The sequence below is a fragment of the Falco punctatus genome (genome assembly GCF_963210335.1).
Source record: "Falco punctatus genome assembly, chromosome: 8".
Taxonomy (NCBI): Eukaryota; Metazoa; Chordata; class Aves; order Falconiformes; family Falconidae; genus Falco; species Falco punctatus.
The window spans coordinates 26,903,167-26,918,173 of NC_137588.1; the positions used below are offsets into that span (position 1 = coordinate 26,903,167).

The following is a 15,007-nucleotide window of genomic DNA, read 5'->3' on the forward strand; positions in this document are numbered from 1 at the left end:
CCTTAGATTTTGCTTTTTCCTTTTTTTTCTCTCTCTCTCTCTTTTTTTTTTTTTTTTTTTTTTTTAATGATTTGGCAGCCAAACTGAAATTATCAGCCCCAAGCAGGAACCAACATGTGGACTCCATTGTACTCCAAACCCAGTGTGTCACCTCCACAGCTCCCAGACGTGCTCATGCAGAGCTCTGCACCTGACCCTCCCACCCCAGCGGGGTAGCCCCCGACAGCTCCTCTCTCTGGAGCAACAGCAGGTTTCAACAGGTCTTCACCGAGCCAGACATGTCAAAATGAGCCTGCTAGCACCTGCTGAAAATACTCAAAGTAAATCTGAGAGCAGGCATGGGGAGAGAAGGTGAGGCTGGCAGAAATGCACCAAGAGAAAACAAGAGGAAGAAAGAGAGAGCAGCACTTTATAGCAGGAAAAAAAAACCTTGCTGATCAAAAAAATGCAATGGGAAGAAGGTACAGGGCTCTAGGGAAAAAAAGAGCAGCAAAGCAAGAAGGCAAGAGGGGCTGGGATGAACACGCTGGTCTGAATGCACATGGTCAGCGTGGGTATACTGGTGCATATCCTCTTCTCGGCTCCAAGGAGATCCCAGAACCTTTTGCAAATCAGGAGCAAGCTCTTGATTTTTCCTGGGTGCAGCAGCTGCTGGATCATTCCTTACCTGTCGGGCTCCCATCCCACAAAAGTCCAGGCTTCTGGTATTGGAAAGAGTATTAAAATAAACTCAGAAATATCCCAGGGAATTTTGCTTTGGAGCCTTTTCAATATTTTCCTCACCTTGGCATCTTCAAACTAGGTGACGCGTGGCACCATCATGTTTTCTGTAGTGTTCATCACTGGAGCAACTAGCAAGCTGCTCAGTCTAAGAAACTTGCTCTCCTGAGATACAATCCCATCACTGAGTCTTCCAGGACAAAAGGATAAGTAGCCCCCGAGAAGAATGGACACAGTGGTACCTGCCTCAGTTTCCTTAACTTCCAGGTAGGGCTTTTACAGTGCAGCAGGGGCCAAATGCAGGTGTCCATGGCCAGGCTGTGCCTGGGGGCAGCAGAACCACAGTCGGGGAGGGATGAGGTTAATCACACGGATAACAGAAAGCCGGATGCCAGCCCCCATCCCACACAGCTCAGACAGCAGCACAGGGGATGCGTGAGGGAAGAGAGCAGCTCAAAACCCAGAAGAGCTCCCAAATGAGGCCAGTCTTACCCTATTCCAGCTACAGACCTGCATCTTGGCCTTCACAAGGGCCAGGAAAAGCCCTGCACATTTTCTTTAGAAAGGAGCACAACAGTGAAAAGCCCCCAGTAGGAGGGTTTTCCTTTCAGCCTGACCTGGACTGTCCTGTGTATCCGCCACGAGGGCACGGCCACCGGGAGCCAGCTCGCCCGCTCGGGGAGGAGAAAAGGGAAGTTAATTTTCACAGCCAAAAGAAAATAGGGAGCTCTTTTCAGATGGCAGGAATGTAACCGTGACATTTAGTCACTTGCTATTGCTGCTTCCCGGGTATGTCTCTCTACAGGAAAGCCCCCGGGACAGAAGTCCCTCCAGGCAGCATTGCAACATATGTTTGCCCAAAAGTTGGTGTCTAAACCTGCTCCAAGGTCCCCACACCGGCTCCTTGGGAAGCTGGGGGGGTTCGGGGAGGTTCAGTCTTGCCCGACGTGCACTTTGGCTGCCTTAAAACAGATGCATGCGCCTAGGTGGGAAAAAAGCAAACCTGCAACCCTGGCTCAGGGTCTGACACACCAGCAGAAAACAGCAAAGCCCTGCTCTCTGACACGCAAACCAGGACAGGACGGCAACACTGCACCGCACTGCACCAGCCCTGCGCTGTGCAAGGCCGGCTTTGCAGCAGAGGGGAACCAACACCATGTCTCTGGCTCTGAAATGCAGCCATTCACCACCACCACAATGGGGACATTGCATTTGCTCCGTGTTGAGCTGCAACGGTGAGTGACCCTACCTCATGGCATTGCTCCTGCAACGAAGCCAGCACCTCCCACCGAACTCCCCAACTCCATCACAGGGTCAGAATCTGATCTAGCATGTCCCAGCTGTTGCCAGGCTGTGGCTACATGCCCTCCAGGCACCATGCATGCTTACACGGTTGGAAAGAGAAGAGAGCAACCTAGCTCGGCTTTACTCCAGTACAGGGCAGGCTGCACACCTTGCACAACAAGCCCCAGGTACCAGCTTCAGGCAGTCAGCCCAGCTCAGGTCATGCTGATGACACTGCTCAGCCCACGATTTCAGGGATTTCCAAAGCACAGCCCAGTTTGCCAGCAGCTCACAGAGGAACCTTCTTTGCCATGTTACTGCACTAATTCCAGCCTTGCACTGCAGACACTTTTCTGACACACAGCCTGAAGTCCCACCCATCCACAACTCTCGTGGACAAAATTTTGGGAACTTCCCCCATTAAAACATTTCGTAAATCTGATGGGAGTTCACTGCTTCAAGAGAACTGCAAAAGCTTACTGCACACTCTACAGAGCTTCTTAGGATATAGTTTATATGGCAACTCTACAGAGTTTCTTATGATATAGTTTACATGGCAGTGGGCAGCCCACAGCGGGTTGTAAACCCTCCCACTAGAGCATTCACAAACTCAACACTGAGTTCAATGTCAGTCTTGAACATGGGTAATGATGATGGGAGACAGCAAGATGCATAATTTCACTGTGAAAAATGCTGCTTCATCATGGGATGCAATGAAGGGGATATGCATTCAGTTGAGTATCCCCACAATCTGGGAAAAAGAAAAGAGAAGAACTAGGGAAAAAAAACAAACACAGGCTTAGTTAAATATTTATAGGGGGCCACCACATTTCAATCATAAGCAGTTTTTCAGGTCAGCTGAGACACATTTCAGCTCTGCTAGGGCTGATCAGCTCCAGGGGACAGGACAGTGCCAGCAATCACAACCTGGAGGCTGAACTCTCCTAGCACGTAACTCAGGGAAAAACCTGATCTGGGCAAGGCTGTGCTTCCACTGGGCACAGCCCAAGTAATGGGACCTGCCTTCTCACCATGGCTGTTGCTTCTGGATACATGAGGCGCCAGGAGGTGTGAACAGGTAGCAAACTGGATTTGTAAGAGCAATCCCAAATTGGTCTCGTACGTGCGGATCTTCCTATCCCAAAGCTTCAACACACCGCAGTGATGTACACAGCTGAGGGTTTGCTTGCCTCCTCCAGCACTTGAAGCCTCACTTCTAGAACTCAGGAGGGCACCTCACCCAACAAAGAAGGTACCTCTGTGAGCAGCCAGCAGACAGGTCTGTGCTCTAGAAATCCCTTAATCGCAGGCTCAGTGGCGTCAGCAGCATGATGGGTTTCCACAGCACTGTTACCACCTTGCAAGGCTCACTCCATACTCTTCATAAATTCCAAATTTGTGCACTGCTGACTACCACTGAAGGCAAGATTATGGGCTTGATGGACCTTTGGCCAGGTTGGTCTGCTGCCTGGTCATATCTGCGCTGCCCAAGCACTTTCAGCGTGGTCTGAATTTGCAAAGGTCAGTTTCAGCACATGAAGGACCAGCCTAATGGCCAGGGGTTAAGGTAACAAATCCTCAAAACTGGCCTGATAAAAAAAATAAACACAAAGATGGAGTAAAGCAATGACTGAAATCAGTAACAAACATTACTAGAAAGACAGAAGCTTTCCAGTTGTCTGAGATGAGAAGAATCTATCTCTTAATTACCATTTTTTTCCTCTTTTTTACCAGGCATACTTTGTCAATGCTGAAAATCAGCCCTTTGTCAGCTCAATCTGGCCTTAGTCCCTGCAGGATGAAGACCACGATTCTCAGGAGGGCTGAGCACCAACCAAACCATGCTTTGTGCAGTGGGACCTGCAGGAACTTTACCACTTCCCCAGTCTGCTTTGTCATGTTGAACTCACTTCATCAAAAACAAGGGGGGGAAAAAAGCAAATAAGACAAGCCCTGGTTCACAAAGGTGGGGTTGAGCAGAAAGGAGGGGCTGGACTCAAAAGGAGAACCCCCTGTCCAAACACAAGTATCTGAAGCAATATTCGTAAAGCAAACAGTGGAACGACCGTCAAGCAGTGTGCATTTTGCACACCTGCCCCTTACCAGCAGGCAAATGTCAAGACAACATCAGCACTTCTAAAAAGGGATTAAAATAAAAGCACACTGAGTCCACGGTCAACCTTTGTTTAAAAGCCACGTGAGAGCCGATAAGTTTCTACAGGCTGACTCCCTGCAAAAGTAAGCAAGGGAAAGTTATGAGCTCTGGGCTCCCAGAATATTTACTCAGTCTAATGTTATTCTGACTACCCTCAAGCAGACCTTTTCAAAGTCCCATGCTGTCATTTTTATGGCATACCCTTGACCAAAACTCAAATGCAGAGCACCCTTTCTCAAGGGTATTTCTTTGCACTTTACTGCCACAGAAGCAAAGGGTGTCCTTGCAAGACAGGAACAGTGCTACAGAAACCCAGCCTATGGCAAGAGGAGGCTGAAGGTTTGCAGCCTCCACGGCACAACAACCACGGTTCAGACCTGAACACTGCATCAAACTGAAACCATAGAGGTAATTAAGAAGCCCAGATGAATGGCTAAATCTGAGCAGGGGCCAAGAGGCTGAGAGAAGGCACCCTCACGGAGCAGGCTGGGGTGTTTCAGTGGCTGCAGTTGATCTCCAACTTGGTTTAGATCTCATCTGGCCAAAAGCCACAGCCTGGGAAGCACGTCTGGTAGAGGATGTTGGTACACTCTGCGTGTTTCCTCACAAAGGCTTGGGATACCAGATCTTATTTTTAGTACTGTATTCATTTCTTCATGTAATGAGTTCAGTGTTTCAGGCAGCCCTGGAGGAGCAGGAAGGACGTGTCCTGTAATAAAACTAATTATTTCATGTGGAATTTCTAGCCATTATTGTGAAAGTGGCCAAATTCCTCACTCCTGAAAAGCTGCCAAAATGGCTATTAATCTGGCTGTGGTCATGAGCAGGATTCCTGTGGCCTTCTGCAACACCCCACCGGCCCCTGGGACAGAGACTCCAGATCCAGAAACCAAAGTGGATGTTGTTATTTCCTCACACCGACTCCCACAGCCCGGGTTTTACTAAACAAGAGAGTTGCGTCAGAGGGCTCCATGCCAAATTCTTCCCAGTGCCCCCAGACCAAGCATGCCCCAGTCATGTGCACAGAGGTCTAGACCTTCCTAGACCTCCAAAATCAGCCTGAATCAGCCGTTTCAGCATTATTCAAAGGTCTGTGGACCAACCATTTCTACCTGCCTAGCCTTGGCCATGCTTTCAGTGACAGGTGCCCTGAGGGAGCAGGGTACCGAATTTGTCCTGGAGACATCAGAAGTTCTATTCCCACCACCCAGCTGGGCATGCTATGAAGCTGAGCTTTTCAGGTCCCTTCTGCAGGCAGTGGGAAGCCAGGTTCCTCCACAGAGAAATTCCAGGCAAGAACCTCATGGACTGAAATCCCTCAATAATGCACAAGAATTAATGGAATCTGTCTCGCTCCCTGCAAGATGGGGGTGACAGGTCTGTGGGGCCTGGCAGGAAAAAAAAGCATGGAATAAACTTATTTTAGCCACTAAAATCAACAACAACAGAATTACTCAGCATACCCACAGAGGGCTGACCTGTTACTGTAAGAAGACACCATTTTGCCATAGACTCATTTCTCCCTCCCAGTTCTGGACTGGTCTTTAAATTCAGGGATGGATCAGAGCATTAGCCTCTAAATAGTACCTCTAGTGCTGTCCCACCATCCAGTCCCAGGAATGGCAATATTCCCTGAAGACCACTAGAATTCCAGACCTTTGCCCCAAACGTCCTATGTAATGGACTGTCTGTAACAACTTGGATTTCTAACAGTCTAACCGAAAATCCTCCCAAAACCACCTGTGCACAAGCCATGGAGGCAGCACTGTTCACCATGGCCAAAGGAAGAGGTCCCCTACCACAGCCAGTCACTGCTTTAGGGCTCCTCATCCCAGTTTCCATCACGGCAGATGATTTACCTGTCCATTCACACCACAGTCAGATCAAGATGGTGCAGCAGTGATTTCCCTGCCATTATATCGACCTGGTTCATATGACGTTCAGAAGACAGGACAGTGCCCTCTGCACATCAGGGATTATATCAGACTCATGGCCCTTGATTAGTGGTGGGTACTATGCTAGAAAAAGAACAGCTGTTGGAGCTCAGCAGTGCAGAGTGCAAGAAGGTTCCAGCACAAGAACATTGTCCTTGACCAGCTGGACTCAGAGGTGCCTTTTCAGAGCCTGGGATGGAGTCTGGAGCAGTTCTTCAAGCCTTCGGAAAGCAGTGGTAAGACTTGTTATAATGTTATTGTTCAGCATTTTCCTCACGCTGGTTCAGCTGCAAACCTAGAAGAGCAAAGCAGCTACCACGTGGAGGGTGGATTGCAGCACCCCTGACAACTGTCCCCAAGAAGCAGGACGTAATTCACCGATATAACTGGAATTTGTCTTTAGCACAGGCACTGTGGAGTGAGTGAGGGGGACCAGAAGGTACAAACAACAGTCACGGAAAACCCTGGAACTCTTAGGTTAGCTTCACTGGGAACAGCAACACCATGGTGGCCAACCACGCTGACCCTACAACCTCCACACCGAACGCCCCCGGCAGCCAGGACCCACAGGACACACACCAGGCGTCCCGGGGAGCCCCTGAGCCAGCTGCCCTGGATTATCCACAGCCTCTGTAGCTACACATCCCTGCCAGGGCTGCAAGGCCGAGCCCCAGCACCAGCTCTGGGCTCCAACAGCGCGGCAGGATGGAGCCCCATGCCGGCCACCCCTCCCGCTCCTCCTCCTCCTCCTCATGCCATTCCTCTTTGCTAAACCTGAGTTCCTCTCCCCATTTCTGCTTGCTTTTGAAGTGCCAGATGAAACAGCACCAGATGGAGGCGAGCCGCTCACCCGCTGAAAGCAACGGGAGGCGAGCGTTTCCACATGGGCTGTGTGGGAGGGCTGCCATCGCGCCGGTCGCAAACCCTGCGTCTCCCCCCAGCTCAGCTTGCAGCCGAACGGCGCGCTGAGCACCACAGACAAAATCTCCTGGATTCATACAGAAAATGACCCCTGAGCAACTTTCCAAATGCAAATAAAGGTCAGATTCTGTCCAGTTTCACTGTTTCTACTCTTCTGCCTTCACTGCAGCCACTCAGGATCTGTCCTGCTCCCCTCAAGAGCAAAATTTGGAACTTCTAAAATACAAGGGCACTCCCTACCCTGCAGGAGACACCTCACACTGGGACACATACACCTGATCTTTGGAGGTACAAAAAGGTCTTGGAGGACACCCAAACCTGCAAAGACACCTTCAACAACTCACCCACCACTTCCCCCAGACTGAACAGCGAGCACTCCTGGGATGTGGACATCTGGCACCCACCTTTTTCCAGTTTTAAAACAGCAAGAGGAAAATACGGGAAGGTTATCAGACAACTTTCTCACCAAGCCAAGAGAAGTCTATTAGCGTGGACTGGGTCTTCTCCAGCTAGCCAGAAACGCTGACAACAGGTTACCCTGGCTGAGGTCTGAAAAGCAAGTTCTTACATGGAAATCTTGCTGTGGTCTTGAGCAAAAATACTGCACAAAGCTTCATGAATTTTCCAGACATTATAGGACTACATGTCCCTCCCATAGATGATGCCGTGCAAGTGACTGCAACAGCATGTCACTGTTGTAGGCATCCTGCATCACCTGGCTACAAGGACAAGCTGCAAGGAGGCACAAAAACTCCTCTCTAAAATTGCCTCCAGCCAGTAAGGTGTTGGAAACATTATTAATTTCAAGGGCAGAGCATTAGAAATCCCCTCATCCCACCTGAGCTGGTTTGTCTGCAGAAAATTGTAAGGAAAAGCTGGAATTTCAACACAGTCCAATTCCCAGCAGTGCTTTGTGTCACTCTCAATTACAGTCCAGAATGAACTACCAAGAAATCGTTCCTTGCGGCTGGCAGAATTAATGGGATCTTTGACTACAGGAGCACCAGGCAGTGAACTTGTTCCCTTACCAGCCAAGAGGCACAGTGCAGCTTTCTTCAGAATAAAAGCTGCAATGTCAAAGGATAGTTTAAGGCTTATAAAAGTGACCTGATGTTCCCCAGTATTCTGGTCTGTAAAAGGCAAGAGATTACTGACCCTTTCCTTTCTAAAAAAATGTATTTCTACCATAAGCTGATGCAGCAAGAGACTTTTATCTTCCCACGGGTATCCAACTAAATTACGTGTAGGGCAGAACGCTGAACAGAAGACAATCAATAACGCAGTTACAACAAGCTGTCAAATGCTGGGCTGCAGCAAAGCTCTGATAATTGCACAAACCCCTTTCTCTTAGGCCTTTGCCTAGGAGAGCCACCCCATCACATTCCCTCATAATTAGGTGTCAACTCGCACGTTTAATGAGGTCATGCTTGGCCAGTTCGTGAATGAGAAACACCTCCCAGCTTGCTGGCAATGACTGCTGAAAGTAGGCAAAGATGTTTCAGTCAGACTCAGTCTGCTGAAGGTAGTTTATCTTTGTGGAAATGATAGTAAGACTGGACTTGCAATCTGCTAAACTGGCAGAAAACTCATGCTTCCAGAAAAGTGAAGGTCTCGCTGGGTTAACTCCCTATCATGGCTCACTCAGGGTCCAGACAAAGACCAAGACCTGTATGATGGAGCACAAGGATCTGCACCAGGACAGGGGGGGGAGTTGGGCGTAACTGCCACGAAATCAGCTCAGCAGGGATGAAATGCAGCTAAGAATAAGCTGCACATCAGGACCCCCAGCAAGGATTTTTCCTTCTCTCTGAAGTCCACACCAGGCCCATGCACCATGGTTAGTCTCCAAACCCCGTAGCACACTCAGCACCCATGAGGCAGCATGCTGTTGCGTGGTACACAGCAAAGGGAGACAACGCAACTCCCTCCCCCAGACAGACACAGGGCACTAACACAGCTTTCCCCACAAGGCTAATGCCATCGGGTAAAGCCTCGCTCACTCTTCCACCGAGGCCAAACCTGCCTCTTCTGGCAAATGCAAACAGTCAGCAAGGACAAGGGAAAGCCAAGTCCACTCTGTTCGGTATGCGCTGCTAAAGGACACCCTCAAAAGCAGTCACACGCACACTCATTCAGGCAGCACCTCCCCAAGGAGGAGCCAGGGCTGAAGAAGGGTGGAAGCAATAGTGAAGCGCATGCAATGGCAACAGCTTGGCACCCTCTGATATGGAAGGGGTCTGCTAAGCAGCCACTGGATCAAAATTATATATTTTATCCTGATTCAAGAAAAGAAACCAGGAATTCTTACACCTGGAAACCACCACAAAGCTCAGCCCTCCTCTGGTAACAGAAATGCTTTAAAAGCATCTTTGCATTTTACCTTAGCCTTCCTCTTACTCTGTCTGCCTAGAGCAAAAGATCCTCCCTGCAGGAATCAGCACGAGGGGGGAAGGCAGATAAAACAATGCTCAGAAAGCTGGAATTGCCCAGTCCAAAAGTCACCAGGGAAACAGCTCTTTCTCCTAGCTCCTTGGTGCTGAACACGCAACCAGGAAAAGCAGGTCCAGAAGTGCTGCTGGCCACTGGGATGAAACCCTGGCTTCACAAATCCAGTTGCATTTGTAGGTAATAGCAACAGCTGCCCATCGGGCAGATAAATTAACCTCAACTAACGCTGCAGCCAGGTCTCGTACAGAGCCATACACAAACATACCTCTCACATTCCAGTTTTCACTGTTTTGCCTCCTGAATTGTTTACCTCGGCTCAATTCCTGGATGTGGATAAAACAAACGAGATGGACTTTCTCACAGACAGGGCTTCTTGCTGTTCGCTTGACAAATACCATGCTCAGCGAGTATGAGCCTGAAACCCAGAGGAAAGGAAACAACTGCGAAGGGCAAGAAGGAAACGGATCATTTGCCAAGGGACGGCATGAAAACACATTTCTCCTTTGGGCCAGAGCCTTGAAATCTTCCCAAGCTTCCCCCTCCCTCCAAACCACCATTTTCACACCACCATCAACCCCACCACAGCAGACACTAGTGGGACTGGGGCAGGGGGTAGCATTATTTTCAAGAAGCTGCTCCACAAGATGCTATTTATTGTCTCAATAGTTAAAGACGACAGCCAGCCCAGGGCCCGACCAGGTTAGCTCTTAACCCGACACAGCTGCCGCAAAATTGCTTGGAGACCTGGCCCACCTACTGGCAGAGCCCCAGAGGCAGTGAGGACAGATGAGCTGTGTGGTTTTTTCACTCACATATCATCCTTAGAGCTGTTATTATTATTAATTGCATTTCACTTTTAATAATTTCTTCCAAGGCAAGGAGCTCTGCAGACATTCAGTTTATCCTGGGCAGAGCCGCTGCAGTGGCCGTGGACCTATAAACACACTCCTGTGGATCTGGTTCTTGCCGTTGGCTCCGCTGGTGCCTAGCAATGTCCAAGCTTCCATAAGCCAGGCTGAATGCCTGGTTGCAGCACTTGTAAATAACCTCCCTCTTGGTCGTGTGCTTTTGCCTCAAAAGGCATCTCACACAGGACAAGGGGGACACTCATAGCCTGGCTCTCCTCTACCCTTCGCCCACTTTTTAGCCACACAGCCCCTTCAGAACGTTAACTGCTCTGTTAGATCTGGTCAACTTGACTGACAGGGTCAGAAGTTGTGGGGGCAGAAGGACAGATATGCACATGCAGATCATGATGGATGCTTTATTTCCTTACAAAAGCAGGAGAAAAGCAGAAGTCTTCCTGGCAATTCAGTGGACATGAAAAATGCACTCATAGCATTACTGGCATGGTTTTCAAGTTGCTGTTAAAATTCCACTTATATTATGCTACCTCCAACCTCAGAGTCTTCTGTGTTTTGCAGCAATACATTAAACTGTCTTTTAGCAGCTGCCTGCCAAGGGGAAATGGAGGTTTTGACATTTGACCCATAAGGAAGGATGTGTGGCATTTGGGGCTACCCAAATAAGGATTTTAGTTGGATGCTAAAGCAAGCTGTGTTTTTAACAGTTAACTATTTTGACGCTGTTTTTTTATCATGGGAGTTCAAAGCGGAATCCCTGACCAGGTGAATGAGGCAACCCCAGCCCTGCAAGTTCAAGTTTGCCTGGAGCCACATTCTTTGCACAGCTCTCTTTCCATTTGGAAAGGTTACTTTGCACTGGCAAGGAATTAAAAAAAAAAACCACATTTGTTTTAATAAAGAAGTGAGATTCCAAGGCAGGACTTAATAGCCAGCAGTGGGTTCTGAGGCAGATACCACTGAATTAGCACAAATATCTCAACAACAAAATAAAACAATACTACAAACCCAACTGAACTGCACTGGCAAAAGGGAAAAAAATTCCCTTAACTGGTCAGCTCTGAACAGTCGCTCAGGAACCTTTTTTTCAGAGTGGAACAAGTTTTATTCCAAGGACCTTGTCTCCATTAGGAGAAAATAGATGTTCTTCAGCTATGCTCATAATTTGGGCAAGACAATTTAGGACATTTGCTGACCGCTAAGGTCTGCTCTGCTCCACCTCCTAGCATAAGTTCCCACCTTGGAACAGCACCGGCACCCTGCTGCACTCTGAGCCAGTTCAGGTCAATGATCTGACAGAAAACCGTTGACTTGTTTCCTGGGGCTGGCTTTCTGCAGGATTAGCTCCTGAACCAGCCTACTCTGACACAAGGTTAGAGTAAACCCAGCAGAAGGAAGGGAGAAGGACATTGCAGCTGAGAGCTGGACAAGACCATGCAAGGCCCCCAATTCCAGTTCATGATAGCCACAGCAGAAGGCAGCATCCCCACCCTTCAGCTGAGACTGGAGAGGTTGAGAGACCCCAACGGTACCTGATGTTTCAACACCTCTCAAAGCACACTGTGTCTCCAGGACCCATTCAGATCTGCTTGGAGAGAAGATGGCTCTCAGGGACTGGGACATTATCTGCCAGAATGCAGACTGCTAACACCATGCACAGACATCCCTCACCCTGCTCCCTGTGTCCTGGTCAACCTCGGGCACATCATTTAGTCCATCTGCAAAACAGCATGCCAGTCTCGCTGAGGGGCTGAAAGAATAAACACACTCAAGATTGGCATGAACTCTGCGAGCTCTGCATGCACAGTAACAACCCTCTGTCCCCAGTTCAGGCAGTTCCAGCCAGCAGTACGTAAAGCTTGTTACACAATGACCTGAAATAAACTGTAAAGGAGTGTGGTCCAGTGGCATCAAAACTATTTCAGAGGCCCTGATCCCTGGAGGTGCTGAGCCTCCACCTCGCTCCCACCACCGGTGGGAGTTCCTGCACTCCTCTCCCCGGGGAGGGGGTAGAAGTTCTCAGACTGATTTCCACAGACTGCTGCTATTTTGTTCCAACATTCCCAACATCTTCAAAATACCCAAAAGCCTCTTGTGCAATGAGCAACATCCCCTGCTTCCTAGCTACATGGTGGTTTATGTTACTTTCCATCTACAACCATTTCAGGATTGGCTTTACAGACCTATGTGGAAGACTAAACAATGCTGGAGCCACAGCAGGAGAATTTGCAGAGTTTTATTCCTTGTTTCATTTGGGCAATCCTTCTGCCTCTCATCAGGGACAAAAAAAAATTGCCAACCTCTTAATTCAGAAATAGCACGAGCTCTGCATTCCAGTCCTGAATTAGCCAAAAGAGCCTTTTCAAGTTGGAAAGGGGAAAATGGGCAAATACCTTTAAGCACATTTTAAAAAAAAAAAAAGCCTCAACACCTGCCTTTTGCAGGCAAAAAACTGCTCTCGGGCACTCTTGAAACTAGCTCAACATCAGCATTTGAAAGCAAATTCCAATCCCTGCTCTTTTGGGTGCCAGACTGCTTTCCCTGTCACTGCTTTAAAAGAAAAGCAAACTCTCCCTCGTACATGTTTTGCAGGCACCCTACAGATGGAAGCGAGGATGTGAGTCTGAACAGAAGAGTATCAAGCGAAGCTGGCAGATTTGGATTTTGTTTTTGTTGTGGATTCGGTTGCTTTGGTGTTTTGATTTGTTTTGTTTTGTTTTTTCTAATGGGTACAACAACCTGTTAAAAGTTTTGTAATCTGAAGACAGCAAACCCTTTTCTGGATGTCCAAGCTCCTCTGCCAAGACATGCTCAACTGTGAATATTCCAGCTGCATGTTTCACATCACGCTCGTTAAGGTTGTGCTAGTATTATTATTCACCCCCTATGGACATTACAGAGCACCTAATACATTAAAATGTTCTTAAACTGGCTATTTATGTGTGTGTGTATCACACACAGAGATACAGTCAAATAAATAACATCCATTGTAAAGGAATAAAGATAATAAAATCAAGCAAAATACCCAGTGAAGTAACATAATTCTGAGATGAAGTCCATAAAAGCAGCATTAATTCAGAAAATCACCTTTCAGCCCATCACTGCAATGCTCTCCATGCCCCCCCCCCCCCCCCCAACTTCTTGTAAAAGCATAAGCCTGGAAGTCAGCGCCAGATTCCTTAAATCTGAACGCCCTTGGCTTCTTCTGGAGAGTGTAAAATTCATTCCCTTGACACCCATATTCCGTAGTCAAGCAAGATTTCACATCAACGTGTTCTCCAGACTCCCGGCTCTCCACAGCCCTTTGCAGCTGGGCAAAGGAGGGGGGCACGAGTGGGGACCACAGCATGGCAGCCTGGGTGCACAGAAGCAGCATCTTGCAACGTCTGAAGTTTTCCCTGCTGCTGTTTTTGTTTCACTCCCCTCTCTCCATCTCTCCCCCTCAAGTGTAGCAGCATGCGCAGGTACCCAAGCTGCACTCGCATCCTTCTCGGTGAGTGAAGCCAAGAGGTACAGCCCGGTTCAGAGCGCTTTTAAATAAAGCCTCAACAAGAGGGAAGGGAGGGAATTCAAAGTCGTGCTGCTGAACTAGTTATGCAAACAGGGTCAGAGCCCCAGTCATAGCCAAGGAAGCAAAACCAGCAACGAGGCAGGAGCCAAGGAGGGGTGATTTCAAAGGAGAAAGTGCTGGTTTCTACTCCCAGACCTGATTCGGCAATTTTCAACATGCCACGAAAAGGGAAAGAGCTTGCGGCGGATCGCAAGGGAGAGGAGGCATCAATAAACCAAGCTCTGCTGTATCGGCACCCCCTGGAGCGCTGCCTCCCACAGCAGGCGCAGCAACAGGTCAGGAGCCTGTTGGCATCCCCGTCCTCGGGGCTGTGCCCTCGGGGGACTCTCCTCTTCCCCCAGGACCCAGTGCCTGGACCAGGGGGACCAGAGGGGGCCAGGACCCCCACGGCAGCCGGCAGCGGCCACCCCAACTCCAGGGCGGGCTCTGCCGGGAAGGCAGCCACAGGGAGCGGGCTCCCGGCACAGCAGGGCCCCCGCAGTCCCCCAGCCACCCCCTTCCCACCAGGCAGCACACGGTCCTCCCACAGCGCCTCTCCCCGTGTCTTTGGGGCATCCGTCACCCTCCGGGGTAATTTCAGTCCGGCGCCAAACCCAAATGCGAACCCCCACCGCCCTCTGCTCCCCGAAGAGCTCCCCCTCCCTTCAGCTGCATCCCCCCCAAACTTCACCCTGAGCTTCCCCCGTGGGTTTTCTTCTCTACGAGACCCCAACCTCCACCCTGCCCTGCCCCCGCCCCGGACAGTCCCTGCATTCCCCCTGTGACACCCCACCCCTGGGCTTCCTGCCCCGTGCCAGCAGGAAACCCCTCCGACCCCCGGGGCAGATGTACCCCCCAAATACCCCATTTTCCCCTCACGCCCAGGGATGCGCTCACGGTCCTTCCTCCCCCCTCCAGCGCCCCTCTCATTCCTGCTCCCTCTGTCCCTCCCCGGACGCCCTCTCCCTCCCTTCCCGCCGGAATGCCCCTTCCCTGCCCTCTCGAGGGGTCCCTCTGCCCCGGCGGCACCCCCTTTAGGCCACCCTTCAGGACCCTTTTGTCCCCGGGACGTGCCGGCGCTCCGCTGCCCCGGCGCTCGGTCCCGGGAGCGCGGTGCCCGGTGCCAGTGCCG

The 15,007-nt window shown here is 49.9% G+C and overlaps 1 protein-coding gene across 3 annotated transcripts in view; it reads right to left on the reverse strand.

Annotated features, from left to right (window-relative positions):
- IGFBP2 (insulin like growth factor binding protein 2) overlaps positions 1-15,007 on the reverse strand; it is an 80,208-nt gene that overhangs the window by 47,359 nt on the left and 17,842 nt on the right. Inside the window, exon 1 of one of the 3 annotated variants that reach the window (XM_080398753.1) lies at positions 9,728-13,430. The exons of the other annotated variants lie outside the window; for them this stretch is intronic. Coding sequence (XP_080254879.1) covers positions 9,728-10,019 — 292 coding nt within the window. The 5' untranslated portion in view covers positions 10,020-13,430. Of the gene's footprint in view, positions 1-9,727; positions 13,431-15,007 lie in introns of those variants that run through there. 3 annotated transcript variants of the gene reach the window in all.